The following is a 25,915-nucleotide window of genomic DNA, read 5'->3' as shown; positions in this document are numbered from 1 at the left end:
GCCAGGATCTCTAGCCCGGATCTCCAGCCAAGTTCTGGTCTGGATCTCCAGAGAGGTTCTGCTTCGGATCTCCAGTGAGGTTCTGTAGCCATGTTCCCTTGCTAGGTTCTCCAGCCAGGTTCTGTCCGGGCTCTCCAGTCAGGTTCAGTGTCCAGGTTCCAGTCAGGTTCTCCTGCCAATCTCTGTAGTCAGGTTCAGTCCAGGATCCCTTGCCATGTTCTCCCGCTAGGCTCTGTCTCTAGGCTCCGAGGCCAGTCCCTCTCCAGGATCCTCTGGCATGCTCTCTCCAGCGAAGTTCTTCTGTCTCTAGGCTCCGTGTAGGTTCTGTCTTCTTGATTCTGTTCTAAGTTCTGAGTGTTTCTGTCTTGTTACAACTGTATTTATACCAGTTGATTCAATCCTATCAATCTCTATTACAAAGGTTAGGGCGTTTCTTATCTCCATTCCAGGGAGAAAAGATTATGTAGTTTAAGCATGATTGTTCGTAGTTAAAGGGATTAATTACCCGCCTGGCACTTAGTTGAGGGGTTTTATTCCCTCCCTAACTTCAGGGGAAAATCCCTACCTGGGGATTCAACCTTTCTCGGAGAGGTGACTTTGGTTAAAACACAGCGCCAAGAAGGTGAGCAAACATATTAAGAACCGTATGCCATATATGCCAGGTCCCTTGAAACAGCAAGGATGGACCGGCTCCCGGCAAAGTGTCCCAATTACCTAAGGTAGACACTCTTGGTGCGCCCCCTTGTGGGCTTTGTGCACAGTCTTGTTGTAGTTAAGCCTTGATTGTTGTAGTTAGCACTGTGAGGAATTGACCTCCAGGCCAATTGGCTGTGAGAATCAGCTGTGTCTGCAGTGGGAGAACTTCTGTGCTGGAGACACCCCTCTGGGGCTAGACTTGCTTCGATGGGGCTTTGGTGCTCACTGAGTCTGCCCCTGAGTGTGTCTTTTATGGTTCCATGGAGCTGAAAACTGGATGGTCCCACTCTGACCTCTGGGCTTCCTGGCTCCTGGATCTCTAGGGAGGTGCTAATCTAGCCTTTGCCTGAGGCTATCCAGCAAAAGCCTCCCTGCAGGGCTTGGCGGGGTGGGTCCACCGGGATCAACAGGGTGGGGTTAGCAATTATGGCTGCTCTCAGTCTCCCTCAGAGGCTCTGCTTCTCAGTGTCCCAGTAATCACTGCAAGCCTCACAGAGAAAAAGCTGCCCTAGGGTTCTGAGCGATGCCAGACAGTCCCGCTTCTCTCGTATGAGTCTGGGTCCCTAGAGACTCGCCCAGAACTTTAGCTCAGAGCCTGAGACTCCCTCCCGATTGAAAACGACAACGGCGCCCTCAGCTGCCAGCCCGCTCCGCATGCACCTCCGCACCTTAGTATTTTACTTCAGCACTGCGCCTCCTCTGAGTCTCGGTATGTTTTTCTCTTTCCTCCTAGTTGTAGAACTTCCACTCAGCCAGCCTTCCTGTGGTTCTGGATGATGGCCGTTCCATCTTTTAGTTGTATTTTTGAAGTGGTTGTTCGAGGCAGCAAACTCCGGTGTTTACCTATGCCGCCATCTTGGTTTCTCTTATCAAAATTATTTTGAAAGACATGAAATATCTCATATTCAAATGGTATATGCTGAAATGATGAATTTAGTTTTAATTTTGTTAGCTCTGAGTTAGAACTTGCATAATTTACTTACTACCCCAGATGGCATAGCTCCTTAACTTGAGTGTTTAGTGCCACTAGAAAATTGTTCTATTTTAAGCAATTGTTTTTTATTTATATATGTATGTATAAGTTAACAACTAATCTGTATTTATTGACACCTATATGGTGCCTAATACTGTGCAAACAGTATTGTTTTATCTTGCTTCTAATTTGGACTTTTTAAAATATTAATGTTATCTTTTATGTACTATTTATCTTTTATGCAAAATTTTAGTTTTAATATTACTTTTTATGCATTAACTTTCTCTCTAAATTTGGATGCCATAAATTTTCATTATTTTATTTTGTTTGAACTGGGTAACATGATTTTCTGATAACCAGATTATAACGATTACTGTCTACTGAGATTAGTTTTAGCCATAATCAATAATATGACAATATAGTAGTATAATAATAACCTTCCAGCAATTCACTCCTTAGCAGATGGCTTGAAGACCTGTATTATCTCTAATTTTTGTGCATTCTAATCCACTAATTTAAAAAATTAGAAAAGAGAACAAACAAAATGAATCTGTTAGGAATCAGTAGTTTCTTCCATTTCATAATTTGTTGAAGAATATAGCATCTAGTGTTTAAACTTTCTGCTTTACATTGCATTTGGATTAATCAGTATAAACATGTGTACCCTTTAGAAGTCATTATTTTATTTAAGTCCCCCTTTTTTCTTTCCTACAGAGGTCTAGAAGATCGAGCCCACAGTGAGCAGTTTAATGCTTTTTTTAGGCTGCCCAAAGAAGAGACTTTGAAAGAAGTACATGAATGTTTTTTATGGGTGCCATTCAGCCACTTCAATGCTCATGGCAAAATGTGCATCTCAGAGAACTATATCTGCTTTGCTAGCCAGGATGGCAATCTATGCAGTGTAATCATTCCATTTCGAGAGGTAATGTAAATTTGGTTGCGTACCAGTTTTTAGTTTGAAGATATTAACATTCAAAGAGGAAAATTTCCTTTAATTCTATAAATTATTAAAAACTCATTATGCCACTTTATTTTAGTAATTTTTAGATAATAATTTTTAAGTCCAGCATTATTCTTTAGGATAAGAATACTAAGAGCCTTATAGCTCTTGTTGAAAATTAAAAAAGTTACATAAAAATTTAGAAACAAGGTTAGGGTTTAGGATGACTCAAAATGGAACATGATTAGACAGACATATATGACATGAACACCAAAACTTAGATATTTGATATGCACAGTCAAAAAAGATAGAATTGATAGCTTTTGTGTAAGTCAAAAATAGTCAGCATTGCACCACTAAATTGTGTTGTCATTTTTAAAGACTACATTTTAGTTAACACTTTCCCTTGAGAAGTTAAATAACTTGCACCTGTATCAGTGGTACAACTAGTACATAAAGTCTATTTCTTTTTTTTAGGATAATAAGAAATTTTATTATTTCCTTTTTAATTTTTTTTCAATTACAATTGACATTCAATATTATATTAGCTTTAGATGTACAGCATAGTGGTTAGATATTTACACCCCTCAATAAATCTAGTACTCCCTGATAACATACATAGTTATTACAATACTAGTGATCTGGTGCACAGATTCATGCACATTGAAAGGAAATTAATTAGAAAGTGGCTGGTGGGGCGGGACTGGGCGAGATGGGCCAGACACATCCTGGAGCCAACCTCCTGTGGTTCCTACCTGGCATCTGCAGAGTGAGTGGGGTCCCTCTGGCAGGTGGGGTCCCTCGGCCTGGCCTGTGGGGATCTGGCTGAAACCAGTTCTCCGACATCCCCCGAGGGGTCCTGGAGTGCAAGAGGCCACTCTGCAAAGTTGCTGTAGTACAGGGTGTGGAACACAAATGCAAGTGTGCAGTAAACCAGATTCAGGGCTGACAGTGCCCCAGCAACAACATAACCCACAGCAAAAGGTGGATTTGCGTGGCCCCGCGAGGAATCAGGCTCCCTCCTCTCTGGTTTTGAGGTGTGTGACCTGAGAACCATTGCTGCCAAGTCACTGCTGCTCAGCAGCTCCTGCATTGAGCATCTGCCCCCTGGTGGTCAGTACGCGTCATAGCGACCGGTCGGACGATCGGAAACTTAGCATATTAGCCTTTTATATATAGACTAGAGGCCCGTGCACAGAATTCGTGCATGGGAGGGGGTGTCCCTCAGCCTGGCCTGCACCTTCTCAAAATCTGGGACCCCCTCGAGGGATGTCTGACTGGCAGTCGGACATCCTTCTCAAAATCCGGGACCACTGGCCTCTAACTACATGTCTGCCTGCCTGATCGCCCCTAAGTGCCTCTGGCTGCCTGATTGCCCCTAACCCCTCTGCCTGCCTGATCGCCCCTCAGCACTCTGCCTGCCTGCCTGATTGTCTCTAACCACCTCTGCCTGCCTGATTGAACCTAAGCACTCTGCCTGCCTGATAGCCCCTAACCACTCTGCTGCCTCCTTGATCACCCCTAACTGCTCACCTGCCTGCCTGATCACCCCTAACACCTCTGCCTGTCTGATTGCCCCTAACTGCCCCTGCCTGCCTGATAGCCCCTAACCACTCTGCCTTCCTCTGTGATTGCCCCTAACCACTCTGCCTGCCTCCCTGATCGCCCCTAACTGCTCGTCCATCTGCCTGATTGCCCTAAACGCTCGCTGGGGGCTGCCGGCCAGGGTGAGGCACCATGGTCCATGGTCATTCTGGTCTCTGATCGTTCTGGTCATTCTGCCATTTTGGTCCTGGGCTTTTATTATGTAGGATTAATGACTATATTCCTTATGCTATACTTTACATCCCCATGATTATTTTTTAACTGCCAATTTGTACTTCTTAATTGCTTCACCAGCTCTCCAAATCTCTTCTCATCAGATAACCATTAATTTGTTCTCTGTATCCATGAGTTTCTTTCTTTTTTTTCAATTTGCTTTATTTTTCTGCTGAATTGAGTACTCGCTTCTAGTTAAGTTAGGTTTTTTAAAAAATGTGTTCTAAACATTAGCACAGGGAGCAACACCTTACCAATAACCAAATAATAAAACAAACTAGGTCCCAGTGGTTATGGCTACATCTAAGTTGTTGTGATGATCAGGAGCTCTTTTATTTGTTTGCGTTAGTTTTTAGTTCTTGATTATATCTCCAAATACGAAAGAGCTGAGAGGCTCCTGCTGCCCCAACAAAGAAATTAACAGCAAACTCCGGTTTTTTGGAATAATTACAAGTGAGTATCTTGACCAAATAAGCCTTGTAACCATCAAAACAACAGACTGAGCTGTACTGAGATTTTCTGCAGGTCAAGCCATGTCAGCCAATCCAGCACACAGCACCCCCAATTCATAATTGGAGCCCAGAAAACTGTTCTTGGACTTGCCAGATGGTTGTACAGTGGCCTCAATTTCTCAGGCAGCATGAGCTCCACTTTATCGAGGACCCGGTGGTAGGTGGCCCTCAGGCCACAGACACTGGTGGCTGATATCTCTGTGGATGAGGGATCGTGGCCAGGCAGTCGGGTGGTCACATACTCATCCCTGGCTAACAATGAAGGGCAGCTTGTCACTTCCCCTGCCTTAGGGCCTCATGTCCTCCTTTCCCCTGGGGTGCCCACCCCACCGCTGTTCAGCCTGTCCCCCCTGCGAATCACCCTGGAGCTGGTCCAGGAGAAGACCGAGGAGACCTGTATCTATGAGTTTTTTCTTTTTTGTTTGTTCATTGATTTTATTTTTTAGATTCCACATATAAGTGAAATCATATGGTATTTGTCTTTTTTTGTCTGACTTATTTCACTTAACCTAATACCTGCTAAGTACATGATGCTGTCACAAATGGTAAGATTTTATTCTTCTTTATGGCTGACTAATATTCCATTGTATATAAGTACTATGACTTCTTTATCCAGTCGCCTATTGATGGACACTTAAGTTGTTTCCATATCTTGGCCATTGTAAATAATGTCACATTGAATAGGGGATGCATATTTTTGGGGGGTTTCTTGGGATAAATAACAAGATGGTGGAATGGTAGTTGTGTTTTTAATTTTTTGAGGAACATGCATACTGTTTTCCATAGTGGCAGCACAAATTTTCAATTTCACCAACAGTGGACAAGGATTCTTTTTTCTCTACATCCTCTCCAACACTTGTTTGTTGAATTTTTGATAATAGCTATTTAGGTAGGTGTGAGGTGAGATCTCATTGTGGTTTTTCAAAGTTTATTATTTAATAAGTCATACCAGGAACCCAAACTTTAGCCACAAAAGAGTTAGCTAAACACATTTTGCCTGGAAGTGTAAGCATCTAGTGAGAATGTGATTCATTTATAATATGTTTTTACTCCCCGCCCCCCAGGTCTTAGCTATAGATAAGACACATGATTCCAGCAAATCTGTCATCATTAGCATCAAAGGAAAAACAGCTTTTCGCTTCAGTGAAGTTATAGACTTTGAACAACTGGTGGCAAAACTCAGGCTCAAGTGTGGGACAACTTTAAATCAATATCACGATATTAGCACAGAGGTAATTATATAGCAATCAAGTAATTTTGAAAAAATGTTATGTGTTTTGTGTGGTCCATTATTTCAAATGTAATTCATAGTGACTTTCCTATTCATTCTTATATTTAATTTTTTAAAAGACCAATACAAAAGAAATTATATTCTCTAAGACCCATTATAAAGCAGAATTGAGAATTAGGAATGTATCCTTTTTAGGAACTCATAAACAATTTACTTTTCATTTTATTTAATATTTGTTAATCCTCACATGAGGATATTTTTTTCCCATTGATTTTTAGAGAGAGCGGAAGGGACGGGGAGAGACAGAGAGAGAAACATGGATGTGAGAGAGATACTATCTATTGGTTGCAACCGGGACCTGGATCTAGCCCACAACCAAGGCATGTGCCCTTGACAAGAATCAAACCCGTGACCCTTCAGTCTGCAGGCGGTGCTCTAACCACTGAACTACCGCCTAAGGCAAAAAAATTTTTCTTATTTTTATTTATTTTTTAAATATATTTTTACTGATTTCAGAGAGGAAGGGAGAGGGAGATAGGAACATCATTGATGAGAAAGAATCATGGATTGACTGCCTCCTGCATGCCCCACACTGGGGATCGAGCCCACAACCTGGGCATGTGCCCTTGACCGGAATCAAACCTGGGACCCTTCAGTCCACAGGCCAACGCTCTATCCACTGAGCCAAACCCGGTAGGGCAACCATTTATTTTTTATTTATAGATTACATTTAATAACTTAATTTATATTAGTTCCAGGTGTACAGAATACTGGTTATGCAATCACATACTTTACAAAGTGTTCTCCCCAATATTTCAAGCATCCACCTGGCACCATGAATAGTTATTACAATATTATTGACTATATTCTCTATGCTGTACTTTACATTCCCATTATTATTATTACTATTATAATTATTATTATTATTTTGTTGTTGTTAATCCTCACCTGAGGATATTTTTTCCATTGATTTCTAGAGAGAGTGGAAGGGATGGGGAGAGACAGAGAGAGAGAGAAACATCGATATGAGAGACACATCAATTGATTGCCTCCCACAATCACCCCGACCAACGCTAGGGATCAAGCTTGTAACCGAAGTATATGCCCTTGACTGAAATCGAACCTGTGATGTTCTAACCACTGAGAATCAGCTAGGGCCCTATGATTATTTTGTAACTACCAATTTTTACTTCTTTTTGAAAATACCTTTTTATTGATTTCAGAGAGAAAGGGAGAGGGAGAGAGAGATAGAAACATCAATGATGAGAAAGAATCATAGACTGGTTGCCTCCTGCACACCCTCCATTGGGGATAAGCCCACAACCCTAGGCATGTGCCCTGACCAGGAATCGAACCGTGACTTCCCGGTTCATAGGTGATGCTCAACCACTGAGCAACACTGCCTGGGCCCAATTTGTACCTCTTGATCTTTTCACCTGGCACCATACATAGTTATTACAATATTATTGACTATATTCTCTATGCTGTATTTTATATCCCCATGATTATTTTGTAACTATCAATTTGTACTTCGCAATCTCTTCATCTTTTTCAATTTTGTTTTCTCTTTCTTTAGATTTCACATATAAGTGAAATCATGTGGTATTTTTCTTTCCCTGAAGGACTTATTTCACTTAGCATAATACCCTCTAGGTCCATCGATGCTGTTGCAAATTATAAGATTTCATTCATTTTTATGGCCAAGTAATATTCCATTGTGTGTGTGTATGTGTGCGTGTATGTAAATTAAAAATAAAGAGAGATCCAAAATGGCAGTGAATTAGTTGGAAGCTACACTAACTACATTTTTTTCATTTTTTAAAATTGATTTTAGAGAAAGTGGAAGAGAGAGATAGAGAAACATCCATTTGTTGCCTGGTGCACGAAATTTGTGCACTCTGTGGGGCGGTCCCTCAGCCTGGCCTGTGCCCTCTCACAGTCTGGTAGCCCTCGTGGGATGTCCAACTGATGGCTTAGGCTTGAGCCCGGCTTCTGGCTGAGCAGTGCTCCCCCTGTGGGAGCACACTGACCACCAGGGTGCTGCTCCTGTGTTGAGCGTCTGCTGCCTGGTGGTCAGTGTGTATCATTGTGACTGATTGTTCCACCGTTCAGTCAATTTGCATATTAGCCTTTTATTATATAGGATATGTATCACAATTTTCTTATCCATTCCTCTATTGATGACACTTGGGTCACTTCCATTTTTTGACTATTGTAAACAGTGCTGCAATGAGCATAGGGTTGCATATATACTTTACGTTTTTTATTTTCTGAGGTAACTCCATGCCGTTTTCCACAGTGGCTGCACCAATCTGAAATACCACCAACAATGCATTAGGCTTCCCTTTTCTTCACATTATCACCAAAACTTGTGTGTTGATTTATTGATAATAGCGATTCTGACAGGTGGTATCTCATTGTGGTTTTAATTTGTATTTCTCTGATGATTAGTGGTGTTCAGCATCTTTTTATATGTTGAATGGCCATCTGTATATCTTCTTTGGATAAATGTCTATTTAGTTCCTCTGTCCTTTGTTTTTTAATCCTCACCTGAAGATATATTCTTTATTGAAGAGAGAGAGAGAGAGACAGACAGACAGACACATCAATTGGCTGTCTCCCATATGCAGCCTGACCTGGGATTGAACCAACAACCTAGGTATGTGCCCTGGCTGGAAATTGAACCTGCCACCTTTTGGTGTATGAGACATTGCTCCAACCAACAAGCCACCCAGCCAGGCCCATGTTTTAATTGGATTGTCTGTGTTTTTTGCTGTTGAGTTGTCTGAGTTCTTTATAAATTTTGGATATTAACCCCTTATCAGTTGTATCATTGACAAATACCTTTCCTCATTCAGTAGGTTGTATTTTTGTTTTGTTGATGAGTTCCTTTGTTATGCAAAAACTTTTTAGTTTGATGTAGTCCTATTTGTTCATAATTTTTCTTTGTTTCCATAGCAGAGGAGATACATTACAAAAGAAAAATACTTCTAAGAGAAATGTCAGTGATTTTCCTGTCTTGTGTTTTCTCCCGGGAGTTTTACGGTTTTGAGTCTTAAATTAATCTATTTTGAGTTTATTCTTCTGTGTGGTGTAAGAGAGTGGTCTAGTTTCATTTTTTGCATGTATCGGTCCAACTTTCCTAACACGATTTATTTAATAGACTATCTTTACCCCATTGTATGTTTTTGCCCCCTTTGTCAAATATTGACTATAAAGGCATTTATTTCTGGGCTCTTTATTCTGTGCAATTGATCTATGTGTCTGTTTTTTGCCATTACCATGCTGGTTTGATTACTATGGTCTTGTAGTATAGTTTGATATTAGGTAACATGATACCTACAACTTTGTTCTTTCTCAAGGTCACTGTTGCTATAGAGCAGTGGTTCTCAACCTTCCTATTGCCGTGACCCTTTAATACAGTTCCTCATGTTGTGGTGACCCCCAACCATAAAATCATTTTCGTTGCTACTTCATAACTGTAATTTTGCTACTGTTATGAATCGTAATGTAAATATCTGATATGCAGGTTGTATTTTCATTGTTACAAATTAAACATAATTAAAGCATAGTGATTAATCACAAAAACAATATGTAATTATATATGTGTTTTCCGATGGTCTTAGGCGACCCCTGTGAAAAGGTCGTTCGACCCCCAAAGGGTCGCGACCCACAGGTTTTGAACCGCTGCTATAGGGGGTCTTTTGTGGTTCCATATAAATTTGTTGGCATAGTTGTTTATAATGTTTTCTACCACTCTCTCTAAAAGATCAATAGAAAAACATCCTCGGGTGAGGATTAAAAAAAGTAGTTTTCTTACAGTCCTTTCTATTTCTTTGGTTTCAGTTGTTCTTTCATTTTTTATATTATTTATTTGGATCCTTTGTCTTTTTTCTTGATGAGTCTGGTTAAAGGTTTGTCATTGTTTATCTTATCAAACAACTAGATCTTGGTTTCATTGATCTTTTTTATTGTTTTTGTTTTTACTCCTTTTATTTCTGCTCTGAACTTTATTATTTTCTTTTTTCTTCCTCCTACTCACTTTAGGCTTTCTTTGTTGTTCTTTTCCTAATACCTTTAAGTGTAAAGTTAGAATGTTTATTTGACCTTTTTCTTCTTTCTTGAGATAGGCCTGTAATGCTATGATTTTCCCCCTAAGGACTGCTTTCCATGTATCCCACAGATTTTGGGTTGTGTGTTCTCATTTTCATTCGTTTCAAGGTATCTTTTGGTTTCTTCCTTGATCTCATTGCTAACTCATTCATTGTATAGTTACATGTTACTTAGCCTCCATATTTTTGTGTGTTTTTTCAGTTTTCTTCTTGTGATTGATTTCTAGTTTCAGAGCATTATGGTCAGGGAAGTTGCTTGATATGAGTGGCTGTAAATAAATTTTTTTCTGTTGGCCCTTTAAGAGGATGCCCTGGCAAACAGAGATCATGCTGCTTTTCATAGCAGGATGTTTTAAGTGAGCACCATTTCTGGTTCTGGTGCTCTAGGCTTGGGAACCTGTCTTGGGGTTTAGACCCCAAACTTTTCAGGGGGAACCCCCAACAATTGAGATATCCCCATAGGAGCCCAGCCAGGCCTCTCATGCCTCCATACTTCCTACCAGTCTCAATATGGCTACCTCTATAAGTCCTTGATTAATAAGGCTTCTCTCCAGCTAGTCTTCAGTTGGTTATTCAGGATGATTTTTGTATTATTTAGTTGTAATTCCAGTTTGGTCTTGGGAGGAGGTTAGTATAGCTTCCAACTAATCCACTGCCATCTTGGATCTCTCTGTATTTTTATTTTTATTTTTTATTTTTTTTTATTGCTTAAAGTATTACAAAGGGTATTACATATGTATCCATTTTATCTCTCTGTATTTTTAATAAATAATCTTTTTTACATTTTTTTTAAAATTGATTTTTAGAGAGAGTGGAAGAGAGAGATAGAGAAACATCCATTTGTTGTTCCACTTATTTATGCATTCATTGGTTGATTTTTGTATGTGCCCTGACTAGGAATCGAACCCTCAACTTTGGCATATCGGGATGATGTTATAAGCACCTGAGCTACCTGGCCAGGGCATGTTTTGCCCACTTTTTAACTGAATTCTTTATTTTTTTTTAAGTTTCCTTTAGTTCTTTGAATCTATTTATAATAGCTGCTTTACATTTTTAGTTTACAAAATCCAAAAACTGGGCTCCTCAGGGACATTTTTAATGGTTTGCTTTTTTTGTTGTTGTTCATATTTCTTATTTTTATTTTTAAGCCTGGGTTGCTTGGATCAGCCACTGGGTCAGTATAAATTGGTGGTCAGTGAAGGATAGATCAGAAGATTTCTTTAAATGCCTTAAACCATTAAGTTTACCACCTTTTGCCAAGGGGATCTTTGTGTGAAGATATACCTCAAACTTTTGGGTATAAACTTATAAATCAGTCTTAGCTTTCATTTCTTACTTCCAAAGTCAGCCAGAGTTGAGTGACTGGGATCTTTTCTTCTGTCTCTTTCTTTTCTTGGGCAGGTTCATAGTCCTGCACATGCACGTATACATTTAGATCCCCAAGAATATGTTCGAACCTTTCAAAGTTCCTTATGGCCATCTAATTCTCCAGGCCTTCCTTTTAAGTTTCTAGCCAGGCTTTTGTTTTCCACATACATAATTAGGTTTAGACAGTTGTGATGTAATTAGCATATTGCTACGTTTTTTTCCTAACAGAGCTGAGGTCTGAATCAAATGAAATGATAACACCCTGGAAATGGAGATTTTCCAGGGAGGTGATACTTTGGTCAAAATCAGTGGTTCTCAACCTTCCTAATGCTGTGATCCTTCAAAACAGTTCCTCATGTTGTGGTGACCCCCAACCATAAAATTATTTTCATTGCTACTTCATAACTGTAATTTTGCTACTGTTATGAATCGTAATGTAAATATCTGATATGCTATATGTGTTTTCCGATGGTCGCGGCCCACAGGTTGAGAACCGCTGGTCAAAATACTGACTGTGTCCAAGGGATGGGAATTTTAGTGAAGCTCCAATGAAACATCCTTGGCTATGATGATGCTGGCTTTCATGGCTACCACACCTCTGTGCTTGAGAGGGTAGCAGATAGGAATAGCCCCAAATTAAAATTTCACAGCCTGGAGTGTTCTTGTTGATATTCATTTGTTTTACTTCAATTGATGCTTTTCCATTCGTTCTGTGGCTTTGGTTAATTTCCTATGTTCTGTGTGTTGTTTTTCTCCCAATGTTTTGCGAGTATTTTATTGCTGTTGTAGGGGAGTGGTTTGGTTCACTTAGGTCCTGAGTTTTCTGTTACAGATAGTAATTTGTTGTGTCTCTAGTTTTGATAGAAAAACAATGTCTCCTGGTCTCCTTGAAATATTGCTTTTGAAATATTTATTATGCATATAAATTGTGGTTTATAAATGATAGATACAACATCACTTTTTCTTTTTGCAAAAACTAGTAAGCATACATTTGGGACAGTTACATTCTTTCTTTTTCAGGTTCCTATTAGTTCTCATTCTACAGATCCATCTGATAATATTGAGGTACAATCTTTGCCATGTCAAAGGGAATACAGTGAAACTGTGAACACCGAAGCTTTAATGACAGTATATCACCCTCAGAATATGGAGACTCTTAATTCCAAAATGGTACAGAAACAAAATATTTATTACTATGGACTGAAACACTTGATTAAAAATAAAAATCTTAGAACAGAACAGTGGTCGCCAACCTTTTGGACCTCAGAGACCACCAGTGGTCTACGGACCACTGGTTGGCGACCACTGGACTAGAAGGTACCACAATTGAACACTCTTTTGGAGCTTGAAAAGGTTTTCCAGCAGGTACTTCTATGTAACTTGTTTGGTTCCATTACACAAAAGGACTGTTACCATGAATTAAGATAAAGGATAAAAGTTGAACATTGGGCTTTAATTGTACATATTTCTAATAATCAGTCCTAATCAAGGTTATTTGGGGAGATTGATGGTTCAAACCTTTACCTCCTAAAAGTATTGATATTCCCATTTTATATGAGTTTAGCTAAGCATTAAAATAGTAAATTAAATCTGTTATGCTCACATGGATTTAAAAGATTTTTGTGATGACAGTAGACCAGTTTGGGGCCCATCTGAATACTGATTTTGAGTTTCTATAATCTTGATTTCCAAACGTATTATTTCATGATGATGAGAGCTATCAATTTATTTGAAAGAAGTTAATGTCTCATTATGTTTAGTTGCTTAGATTTTTTGTTGTTGTTATAGTTGAAAGAAAAGATGAAGGAACAGTCATGGAACATCCTATTTTCAGAATGTGGGCGTGGTGTTACCATGTTTCGGACTAAAAAGACTCGAGATCTGGTTATAAGAGGGATTCCAGAGACCTTAAGAGGAGAGCTCTGGATGCTTTTTTCAGGTATTACATTTATTTATTTAGCAGACATTAATTATGCCCCTTCTAGGACTTATGCACCAAGCTACCTAAAAATAATTGCAAAGATGGCTAGGATAAAGTCATTCATCATGAATCCAGACTAATCACAGAAGGAATGTTAGTTTTGTGTACTTACTGATATATGAACACATCCATTGTCTAAGCAGATTATTTAATTAGGCAAGTTATAGCTAATTGGTCAGAGGGATCTCTATCTCTAGTGTCAAAGGAAAGTTAAGAGGAAAAACGGTTCATGAAAATGTTATTCTGTTGGATAAGATTGGTGTTGTACTCATGTTATAGATTCTAGGGTGAAGGTTTTTCTTTCGTTTGTACTCAGATATCACTTGAGCATAAAGCTAAATTTAAAGGTATTCCAATTCTTCATGTATATATGCAAGAAGTAGTTTAAATACATTCCTCTTCTTTTGTGTGTTAATGTAATCATCTTTACAGGCGCTGTTAATGATATGGCTGCTCATCCTGGCTATTATGCTAAAGTGGTTGAACAGTCCTTAGGGACCTGCAATTTGGCTACTGAAGAAATTGAACGTGATTTACGTCGCTCCCTGCCTGAGCACCCAGCCTTTCAGAGTGACACTGGCATATCTGCTCTGAGGCGAGTACTCACTGCTTATGCATACAGGAATCCCAAAATTGGATACTGCCAGGTATGACTTTGTTATGAACAAAACTGTGTTAATGTTCCAAGTGATAAAAATCACATCAAATCCAACTCAAATAGTTTGAAAAGTACAGAGGTTGAGTTTTAATTAATAGTGCATATTATTAATCTAAGTAGAATGATAGTGATAATATTTAGGATTATTGACATTTTATTAATTTGTTTTTATATTTAACCAATGTTTACTGAATCCCTGCTCTTTAAAAAATATAGTTTCGTGTCTGTGTTGGACAAAACGATCTGTAATTACAGCCAAGTACATTCCGTTCACAGGGCACACCCAGGAAATAAGAATAACATGCTATTATGACTAAGTTGTAAAACCTATGCACATCCCTTGCATTTTGGGCATCTTTATTAAAAAAAAACAACAACAAAAACAAAACTGATTTTTGTTAATAATAATCATATAGTGAAATGTGTTTGTAATTTTGTCTCAGTTTAATTTGTTGTAAGGTGGGAGGGGGAATTGCTTGTTTCACCATTTCAGATCTGTGTTGTCTGAGAGTATTAACATTTTAATTAAGCAAAGAAATGAGGATTTTTAAAATGTATTTAATTGTTTTAAAAGCACCCATTTTAAGAGAATATAATGTGCAATGAAGAAACCAGTTTAGGCATTTGCTATAAACTGAATTATTCCAAAAGAATAATCTATAACAGCCCTGTAAATTCCTTTAAAATGCTAACTAACAGGACAGTTTGACCAATTTTTTTAAATATACTTCCTTTTATGTGTTCAATATAAAATATATATATATATATATATATATATATATATATATATATATATATATATAGTTTAGGTGCCAAAGACTATATAAAGATGAATCAGATAAAAATCTTGCCCTTAAAAGTATATAGACTAGTAGGTATTAAAACATACTTGTTGGCAAACGAAAAAAAAATGAGGAAGATTGTTAGAGAAATATAAAGTCCTGGCAGGATTTAAAATAAGGAAAATTATTTTCATCTAGAGCAGGGGTGGGGAACCTTTTCTTTGTTTGCCAAGGGCCATTTGGATATTTATGACCTCATTCGAGGGCCATACAAAATTATCAACTTAAAAATTAGCCTGCTGCTTGACTGGCTGGCTCAGTGGTTGAGTGTCAACCTATGAACCAGGAGGTCATGGTTCGATTCCTGGTCAGGGCACATGCCTGAGTTGCGGGCTAGATCCCCAGTAGGGGGTGTGCAAGAGGCAGCCGATCAATGATTCTCTCTTATCATTGATGTTTCTATCTCTCTCTCCCTCTCCCTTCCTCTCTGAAATCACTAAAAATATATTTTTAAAAATTAGCCTGCTATATGTGGTCAAATGTTTAACTCACCCCTAATGCCTTGGCAGGGCCAAGCCAAATTATTTCGTGAGCCTTATATGGTCTGGGGGGCCAGATGTTCCCCACCCTGATCTAGAGGAATCAGAGAAGGTTTCATGGAACAGGTAGCATTTGTAGGTCTTGAAAATTATGAATTTTAGTTCTATGGAGATGGAATGAAAGAACATAGCAGATGAAGGGATCAGTCTAAACAAGCACATATAAAGGTAAATGTGAAATGTATATAAGACCCTGTTCTGTTTAGTGAAAGTATGATGAATGAAGCAAAGTGACTGGAGAAAAATAATTACTAAAGTACCTTAGGATTGGTCAGGAGTTTGAATTTTATTTTGTAGGCAGTTGCATAATCATAGGAAAAAATCCTTTAGGAGCACACCATATTTATTAGGATATGTTAGACAGTGACACAAATAATTTCAAACAGGTAATATCTCTAAACATAAAAGTTTACTTAAAGGAATAAACAGAGATGAGTGGGTTTTTAAGTCAGTAGGCAGCTCTCCATGAGATTATTCAAGGACTTAAGCTAGTAGCAGGCTTGATAATCTTTAAAACATGGCTTCCAAGGTGCTCTTTTATTGCTATTACTACTCAGAGGAAAGAGGAGAAAGTATGGAGACAAAATTGTGGGAGATTCTATCTAGGCCTGGAAAGTGCATACCTCATTTCACCTACATTCTTTTTTTTTATTTTTTAATTATAGTTGACATACATATTACATAACTTACTAAGTGATCATCCTTATAAATCTCACACTCATCTGTCACCATACATAGTTATTGGAATAGTATTGACTATATTCCCTATGCTGTACTTTACATCCCCACAACTATTCTGTGACAACCAATTTGTACTTATTTTTTTAAATTTAAATTCTTTATTGTTTAAAGTACTACATAAACCTGCTTTTCCCCCCATTGACCTCTCTCCATCTGCCTCCACCCCCCAGCACATCCCCTCACTCCCCCGCCTCCCTGTCTGTGTCCATTGGTTATGCTCATGTGCATGTCTACAAGTCCTTTGGTTGATCTCTTAACCCCCTCACCCCTGCCTTCCCTCATAGATTGGACAGGCTATTTGGTGCCTCTATGACTCTGGTTCTATTTTTGTTCATCAGTTTATGTTGTTCATTATATTCCACAAATGAGTGAGACCATGTGATATTTATCTTTCTCTGACTGGCTTATTTTGCTTAGCATAATGCTTTCCAGTTCCATCCATGCTGTTGCAAATGGTAAGAATTCCTTCTTTTTTAGAGCAGCATAGTATTCCATTGTATAGATGTACCACATTTTTCTCTCCACGCATCTGCTGATGGGCACATAAGCTGTTTCCAAATCTTAGCTATTATGAATTGTGCTGCTATTAACATAGGAGTGCATATATCCTTTCTGATTGGTGTTTCTGTTTTCTTGGGATATATTGGTAGAAGTGGGATTAATGGGTCAAATGGAAGTTCCATTTTTTATTTTTTGAGAAAACGCCATACTGTTTTCCACAGTGGCTACACCTGTCTGCCTTCCCACCAGCAGTGCAAGAGGGGTTCTTTTTCTCCGCATCCTCTCCAGCACTTGTTATATGTTGATTTGTTGATGATAGCCATTCTGACAGGTGAGAGATGGTACATCAATGTTGTTTTGATTTGCATCCCAGTCACAGCAGCTCTCCCCTTCAAGATGTCACTGCCTCTGCAGCAGAGCCAGTGTTCCAGGAGAAATTACAGCAATCACAGAGACTGCCAGGCTATGTGATCCCATTCCTCCAGCCTCCATAGGTCCTGTGAGATCTAGCTGTCCCTCAGTGACACACACACACACACACACACACACACACACACACACAAACCATGTCCACACACTCCCCTTTTGCTCCCTCACTCACTCACACTCTCTCCCTCACTGCCATCCTCCCAGCCACCATCTTGAAATCTCCCAATTTGAACTCCTTAATCCCTTCACTTTTTCCATCCATACCCCAAACCCCCTCCCATCTGGCAGCCATCAAAATGTTCTCTGTATCTATGAGTCTGTTTTTGTTCTGCTTGTTTGTATAATTTGTTTTTTCTATTCCAATGTTGATAGATATGTCTTTATTGCTGTTTGATCATTCATATTTTTTATCTTTTTTTTCTTAAAGAAGACCCTTTAATCCAGTGGTTCTCAACCTTCCTAATGCCGTGACCCTTTAATACAGTTCCTCATGTTGTGGTGACCCCAACCATAAAATTATTTTTGTTGCTACTTAATAACTGTAATTTTGCTACTGTTATGAATCATAATGTAAATATCTGATATACAGGATGTATTTAGGTGACCCCTGTGAAAGAGTCATTCGACCCCCAAAGGGGTCGCGACCCACAGGTTGAGAACCGCTGCTTTAATCTTTCATATAATTCTGGTTTGCTGGTGATGAACCCCTTTAGTTTTTTCTTATCTAGGAAGCTCTTTATCTGTCCTTCGATTATAAATGATAGCATTGCTGGGTAGTGTAATCTTGGTTTTAAGCCCTTGCTTTTCATCACTTTGAAAATTTCATGCCAATCCCTTCTGGCCTGTAACATTTCTGTTGAGATATGAGCTGACATTTTTATGGGAGCTCCCTTGTAGGTAATAAACTGCTTTTCTCTTGCTGGTTTTAAGATTCTCTCTTTATCTTTAAACTTTTGTATTTTAATTATGATGTTTCTTAGTCTGGGCCTCTTTGGGTTCATCTTTGGGACTCTGTGCTTCCTGGACTTGTATGTATATTTCCTTCAATATAGGGACGTTTTCCGTCATTATTTTTTTCAAATAGGTTTTCAATTTTTTTGCTCTCTTCTCTTTCTGGTACCTCCATGGTATGTAATTTGGTACTCTTGAAGTTGTCCCACAGGTTCCTTACACTATACTTATTTTTTTTAATTCTTTTTTCTTTTCGCTATTTTGATTGGGCATGTTTTGCTTCCTTATATTCCAAATCCCTGATTTGATTCTCAGTTTCATGTACTCTACTGTTAATTCCCTGTAAATTATTCTTTATTTCAGTTAGTGTATCCTTCATTTCTGACTGCTCCTTTTTTATGCTGCTGAAGTTCTTAGATCATGGAGCATCCTTATAACCAGTGTTTTGAACTCTGTATCTGGTGTATTGCTTGTCTCTATTTTGTTTATTTCTTTTTCTGGAGCTTTGTTCTGTTCTTTCATTTAGGACATGTTTCTTTGTCTCCTCATTTTGGCAGCCTCCCTGTAGTTGTTTCTTTGTATTAGGTAGAGGTGCTGTGTCTCCCAGGCTTGGCAGAGTGGTCTGATGTGGTAGGGGTTCTGCAGAGTCCAATAGCACAGCCACCCCAATCACTCAAGCTGATTACTCAAGGCATACTCCCCTTGGGCTGTATATACCCTCATGTTGTAGTTGAGCCATGATGGCTGTTGGCACGTCAGTGTGGAGGGGGGGAGGGGAGGATTTACCTCTAGGCCAATTAGCTGTAAGGACTTGCTGCAACCACTGACTACCGAATACCTTAGAGGATCAGCTCTGCAGGGACCCACTTCATAGAGTAGGGATTACTTCAGCTGGGCTCTAGTGGCCGCTGAGTTCACTCCTTGAGTGTGTCACTTGTGGAGGTGGTTGTGTGGTTCTTCGACATGGTCTGAAGCTGTTCAATGGGTGCCAGCTCTGGGGCCTCCAAGGAGGTACAGGCTGAGTTCAGCTGCTTCCTGTGTTCTGCCCGAGGCCACCCACATGAGCTACAAATCCATCAGCACTGTGCTAGGCTTAGAGGTGCCCAAGTGAGGCCAAGCTGCTAACCAAGGCCAGCTGCTACTAGTGCCAGTCCTGGGGCCATTTAGCAAGAGATATGGGGCAAAACAAGGTCAGATGCTTGCTTATTTGAGAGATTTTAGGCAAACCTGAAGCATGAGCCAAGACAGGCCAATTGTATGGAAAAACCACTAGAAACCCCTTGGGTGGGCCGGAAAGTTGGTTGGGGTAGGGTGGGGCATCAGGGTGGGGCAAACAGTGTGATCCAGGTTAATGGAGTCTCAGATATGGTTCTCTCTTTGTCTTTAAACTTTTATATTTTAATTATGATGTTTCTTGGTGTGGGCCTGCTGACTCTGTAGGGGTGGGGGCTCATCAAAGGAATAGTGGCCTCTGCAAGCACTTCTGTCTGAGAAAGCTGTGCCCCCTCCCCAGCTCTGCCTTGATGTCGAACAATCCAGTTCTTACTCGTATGTCTTGGATGCCTTTTTAAAAAATTATGTTTTTATTTATTAGAGAGAGAAAGGAAGGGCAAGGGAGAAAGATAGAAACATTGATGAGAAACATTGATCGGCTGCCTCCTGCACACCCCCTACTGGAGATCAAGCTTGCAACCCAGGCATGTGCCCTCACCAGGAATCAAACCAGAAATTGCTCAACACTCAACCACTGAGCCACACCAGCCAGGCTTGGATACTTTTTGAGTTGCTGCCCCAGTGCTGGAGCTCAAAGGGAGTGAGTCCAATTAAGTCTGTGCTCAAGAGGAACTAGCTGGGACTCAGCAGCTCCCCCCCTAACCCCCCCCATGCCCTGTCTCCCTCAGCCTCAATCTCCATTACTATTTTTGCAGCCAGAAGATGTGGGGACTTCTCTTCTGGTGCTGGAACCTTGGGCTCAGGGTCTAGTGTGGGGATAGAACCCCTTGTACCTCAGGGGGCATCTCTGCAGCTGAGATATCCCTCCCAGTTTTTATCCAACACACATGGGTGTGGGGCCAGCCTGTTCCATGTCTCCACCCCTCCACCAATCTCGATATGTCTTCTTTTTTAATTCCCTAGTTGTATGACCTCCATTCAGCCAGATTTCAGATGGTTCTGAATGATGGTTGTTCTGTAATTTAGTTGTAATTTTGATGTCTCACCTACATTCTATTGGAGGATCTTGTCTCTTGGTCATACCTATTTACAAAGAAGTCTGCAGAATGTTGTGCTGCTGAGCACAGACACTATGGAAGAAGGGGGTATGGATTATGGTTGATAGCTAGCTCTCTCTGCCACAGATTCATTCATCATGGGTGGAGTACCCATAAGGATTACATATCAATTCTATTTATTCATTGAAACTTAGCAATACAGAATTCTTTTGAGAAGTAGTTTAAATGAATGAATCATCTAAGTGACTGTTTTTCATTTCTTTATGAATTTTAGGCAATGAACATTTTGACTTCAGTGTTGCTTCTGTATGCAAAAGAGGAAGAAGCATTTTGGCTTCTGGTTGCTGTATGTGAACGAATGTTGCCTGATTATTTTAATCGTCGAATCATTGGTAAAAAACAAAAACCACATGAAAAAAACACATATTTCTTTTCTAAACAATTTATATGCCTCTTGTCTATCCAATTATTAAATGGAAGAACAGATCAATTAGGTTTTAGAATATACAAAATGCAAGCAATATGAATATGTCACATTCATAGGCACGCTCAAGTAAAGAATTTTTTACACTGAATAATAATTGGGAAGATTGTTTACTACGTTGCTTTAAAAAAGTACCTGGTCTGTTTCTTAATAAAATAGAAATTTTAAGTTTACTCTCTCTGTATTTCTAAAACAATGATGATCTAAAGCATCAAGAGCTGCTGTATAATTTTTAATAGTTTCTTGATAAGAGGTTTTAGTCAGCTTAAAATCTCCACATTTATGTGAATTTTATAGATATTTGAAAGGTTTGAAAGAAAGACCAAGTTTTTGGTTTCTTAATTGTATAATATTTTCTTCAGTAATCAAATATTTATAGATCTATGATTCCCCTGCCTTAAAACCATAGATGGTCTCTCCCTTGTACTCTCAGAAACCTTCAGAATCATGGCTAGATCATTGATTGCATGGTCTTTCATTTTAGTTATTTGTGTATTTATCTTAAGTTCTACTAGATATTAAGCTTATTGAAGTTGAGACCATTTCATTAATTGGTGTATTACAGGTTTTTGTGCATAGTAACAATTCAATAAATAATTGTTCAAATGAATTTGAACTGAGTTTCTCAAGTGTTTTTTGATGCAAGACACTCTATTAATAGATAAAGAGATTTGTAAAATATAGAAAAGGCACTGACGAAGTTCATAATTTAAGGAAGAAAAATGAGGTTTATCAGAATACTAATAGACGTGGGAAGTATTGGTAACAAATCCTTTTGAAAGGTATTCATTTTTAAACTTCTTTTTATGTTCTCCAGGTGCCTTGGTAGATCAGGCGGTCTTTGAAGAACTTATCAGGGATCACCTTCCCCAGCTAACAGAACACATGACTGATATGACATTCTTTTCTTCAGTTTCTCTCTCATGGTTCCTCACACTTTTTATTAGTGTACTACCTATTGAAAGTGCAGTGAATGTGGTGGACTGTTTCTTCTATGATGGAATAAAGGCCATTTTACAACTAGGATTGGCAATACTTGACTATAATTTAGACAAACTGCTGGCATGTAAAGATGATGCTGAAGCTGTGACAGCTTTAAACAGGTACTATAAGAACCATAACATTTAAATCTGGAGAGCCCCTTAGAGATTATGTTGTTTAATTCCTTTATAGGTGAGGAACCTAAGCCTAGAAACTTGAAGCAATTTGCCCAAAGTCACAAAGCTAGTTGAATGAGAAAGCTACTCCTAAAATCCACTCCTCTGTTTCCACTTAGAATATAACAAAAGTAAATCACTTTGAAGTAAGCCACTAATATTGTTGATTTGTTATTCTGGGATTTTCATAGTCCCAGTTTAAACTATAAAGTGTCACTGGGTAAAAGTAATTTGAAGGGGAATGGGTAGTTGATAATGTTAAATATCCACTGAGGAAAATTGTTCTGTTTTCTAAGTGGTAGACTGAGCTTTATTTTCCTATTGTCTTTTCTTTGAATGCTGTTTTGTGTTAAAACACTGTGGGGTGTGTGTATGTGTGTGTTTGCATATACACTAGGTATGTATATGTTAAATGAATGAATATTTCATTGGGTAACTGTTGTAATGGTGCACCAAATCCCATTATATACCCATGAAATATAAATACCCCATTCTAACATTTAGAACTCACTATGTTAAGGCTTTGATGTACCTATTCTTAACTTATTTCTCCTTACATGCCTCTACATACCCTATATCCCATCCTTACTGGGCTATGTGGTATTTTCTGAGTACTCTCAGGTTACTCTGAGCCTGTTTGTTTTCATCATGTTCTACTCCCCACCTCTGAAATAATTACTTCGCCATCCCATTCCCCATTCCTATGTCTTCCTAATTCCAAACCATCTTCAAATTTTACTTCTTCATAAAACTGTCCCTTGTCCTCTCAGTTGACATTAACCTCTGACTAACTATGGAGAATTTAGCTGTCATTTCTCTGTATTTTACTTCTACTAATTCTTGTATTACTATCACTTTTGGATAGGTTCTTTGACAGTATCACTAATAAGGATAGCCCATTGCCTTCAAGTGTTCAGCAGGGTTCAAATGTGAGTGATGAAAAAAGCAGTCATATTAGAGTGGATATTACAGATTTGATTAGAGAGTCAAATGAGGTAAGTTTCTAATATAAATATATAATTGCATAGCATATTTAAAATAATGGATACTATAGTTATGTCTCTAGTGGTATATTAAGAGTAAGGTAATAATACAAGTAAAGATATAATTTTAAAATACGACTTCACTTTAACAATGAATTCTGTGAACTGTTCCTAGGTTATGCAGCCTCCTCTCCTTCCATTTGCTTTTCATTAAATGAAACTATCACTTGCTTTCACAAATAATTACCACTTTTAAATATCTGTCACTATATAAAAAGGAGAAAATTATTCTCTTCTTAGAGACTAAGAATTATACTAATGTTCTTGTACTTATTCTTGACACATAGTAGATGGAATTCTCTCCAGTGAATATGTAGAGAAAATGAAATGTGGAGGTGAAAATTTGCATAATCACTGAACAAGTTAAGAAAGTAGCTAGAAATAGAATGAAAGCCTCTGGGAATTGAATCTGATGAAATTCAGTTGTAAGAGAAGTGGATGTTTATTATGAATGAGTGTTTACCAAAATCATATTTCTTGCAGAAATATGGTAATATTCGTTGTGAAGATATACACAGCATGCGCTGTCGAAATAGGTTGTATGTAATACAGACTCTAGAGGAAACAACAAAGCAGAATGTGGTGAGTACCCACTACCCAATGGGGGATACCAGTTGGAGTGACAGTTTTTTCTTCAATTTCCTTTTAAAAATTATTCTATGTAAAGAAAATGAGAGAAACTAAACTTTTAGGTAGGTTCTTGCTACTGCTTAGCTTATAAATTTTTGAGAGGAAATAAGTTATTTTCTTTTGGGGGAATTGCTTTCTTTATTTTATTTAATCACAATTTACATTTAATATGATTTGTATTAGTTGTAGGTGTACAGCATAGTGGTTAGACAATCATACTTTACAAAATGTTTCCCCCAATATTTACAGTACCCATTCATAGTTATTAGAGTATTGTTGACTATAGTCCCTATACTGTACTTTACATCCCCATGACTATTTTGTAACTACTAAGCTGTACTTTTCAATCTCTTCACCTTTTTCACCCAGTTCATTATATTGGTTTCACTAACATGTTTTGTATTATTTGACCTTCAATAGTGAGTACTATGATATAGGCATTTAAGCATAACGTATTTGTGATGTGCTTTGTCAATAAGAACAGCTGACCTACATAGTAGTCAATGCCCCTAATCCTGGATACTAAGATAAAGGGAGAAATGTCTAAAGCAGTATTTTTTAAAAAATATATTTTTATTGATTTCAGAGAGGAAGGGAGAGGGAGAGAGAGATAGAAACATCAGTGATGAGAGAGTATCATTGATCAGCTGCCTCCTGCATGCCCCCTACTGGGGATTGAGCCTGCAATCTGGGCATGTGCCCTTGGCTGAAATCGAACCTGGGACCCTTCAGTCCGCAGGCCGACACTCTATCCACTGAGCCAAACCAGCCAGGGCTAAAACAGTATTTTTAAATACTCTCATTTTTAAGGATAGTTTAAAATTTATTTGACTTTAAAGAGCCTCATATATCTTTTTTTTAAATTATCTTTGTTGTTGATTATAGATGTCTCCCCTTTTTTCCCCCCATGGACCTCATTCTCCTCACTCCTGCCCCCTCCCCAGGCCTTCACCACACTATTGTCTATGTCCATGGGTTATGCATATATGCATATAAGTTCTTTGGTTTATCTCTTCCCGCCTCCCAACCCCCTTCCCTCTGAGATTAGTCAGTCTGTTGCATGCTTCCATGCCTCTGGATCTATTTTGTTTGTAAGTTTATTTTGTTCATTAGATTCCACATCTAAGTGAGATCATATGATACTTGTCTTTCTCTGACTGGCATATTTGGCTTAGCATAATAGTCTCTAGGTCCCTCCATGTTGTCTCAAAGGGTAATAGACCTTTCTTTTATATCAGCTGTATAGTATTCCATTGTGTAAATGTACCACAGGTTTTTTATCTGTTCATCTACTGATGGGCACTTGAGCTATTTCTAGGTCTTAGGTATTGTAAATAACACAGCTATGAACATAGGGGTGCATATATTCTTTCTGATTGGTGTTTCAGGCTTCTTAGGTTATATTTGTAGAAGTCGTATCACTGGGTCAAATGACAGTTCCATTTTTAATTTTTTGAGGAAACTCCACACTATTTTCCATACTGGTTGTACCAGTCTGCATTCCCACCAACAGTGTACTAGGGTTGCTTTTTCTCCACATCCTCCCCAGCACTTGTTTGTTGATTTCTTGATGATAAAACCTTCTGCACAGCCAGAACTGGTTTGGAAAGAAAAAAAAAAAAAAACAGAACCGGTTTGGCTCAGTGGATAGAGTGTCGGCCTACAGACTTAAGGGTCCCGGGTTCGATTCTGGTCAAGGGCATGTACCTTGGTTGCGGGCACATCCCCAGTGGGGGGCGTGCAGGAGGCAGCTGATTGATGTTTCTCTCTCATTGATGTTTCTGGCTCTCTATCCCTCTCCCTTCCTCTCTGTAAAAAATCAATAAAATATTTTTTTTTTTAAAAAAAATGCATTCAAAAGCTTCTGCACAGCAAAAGAAACCAGCATCAAAATGAAAAGGAGGACCACTCTATGGGAGAACATATCTGATAAGGGGTAATTTCAAAAATATATAAAGTACTTATACAGCTCAACAAAAGAAAAACAAGCAATCCAATTAAAAAGTGGGCCTGGCCGGTGTGGCTCAGTGGTTGAGCATCAACCTATGAACCAAGAGGTCATGCTTCGATTCCTGGTC

At 38.7% G+C, this 25,915-nt stretch overlaps 1 protein-coding gene and 1 pseudogene across 2 annotated transcripts in view; one reads left to right on the top strand and one right to left on the bottom strand.

Annotated features, from left to right (window-relative positions):
* Positions 1-25,915, top strand: part of TBC1D8B (TBC1 domain family member 8B) — a 73,816-nt gene that overhangs the window by 30,271 nt on the left and 17,630 nt on the right. For both annotated transcript variants that reach the window (XM_059680132.1, XM_059680131.1), the window contains exons 6-14: positions 2,384-2,591; positions 6,004-6,171; positions 12,671-12,820; positions 13,439-13,589; positions 14,064-14,278; positions 20,798-20,915; positions 21,825-22,110; positions 23,030-23,159; positions 23,691-23,789. In XM_059680132.1, coding sequence (XP_059536115.1) covers positions 2,384-2,591; positions 6,004-6,171; positions 12,671-12,820; positions 13,439-13,589; positions 14,064-14,278; positions 20,798-20,915; positions 21,825-22,110; positions 23,030-23,159; positions 23,691-23,789 — 1,525 coding nt within the window. The remainder of the gene's footprint in view (positions 1-2,383; positions 2,592-6,003; positions 6,172-12,670; positions 12,821-13,438; positions 13,590-14,063; positions 14,279-20,797; positions 20,916-21,824; positions 22,111-23,029; positions 23,160-23,690; positions 23,790-25,915) is intronic.
* On the bottom strand, positions 4,758-5,468 carry LOC132224572 (mitochondrial pyruvate carrier 2-like; annotated as a pseudogene).

Source organism: Myotis daubentonii, chromosome X, assembly GCF_963259705.1.
Source record: "Myotis daubentonii chromosome X, mMyoDau2.1, whole genome shotgun sequence".
Classification (NCBI taxonomy): domain Eukaryota; kingdom Metazoa; phylum Chordata; class Mammalia; order Chiroptera; family Vespertilionidae; genus Myotis; species Myotis daubentonii.
The sequence above is the reverse complement of the archived record's forward strand: the minus strand, read 5'-3'. Positions and strand labels throughout refer to the sequence as shown.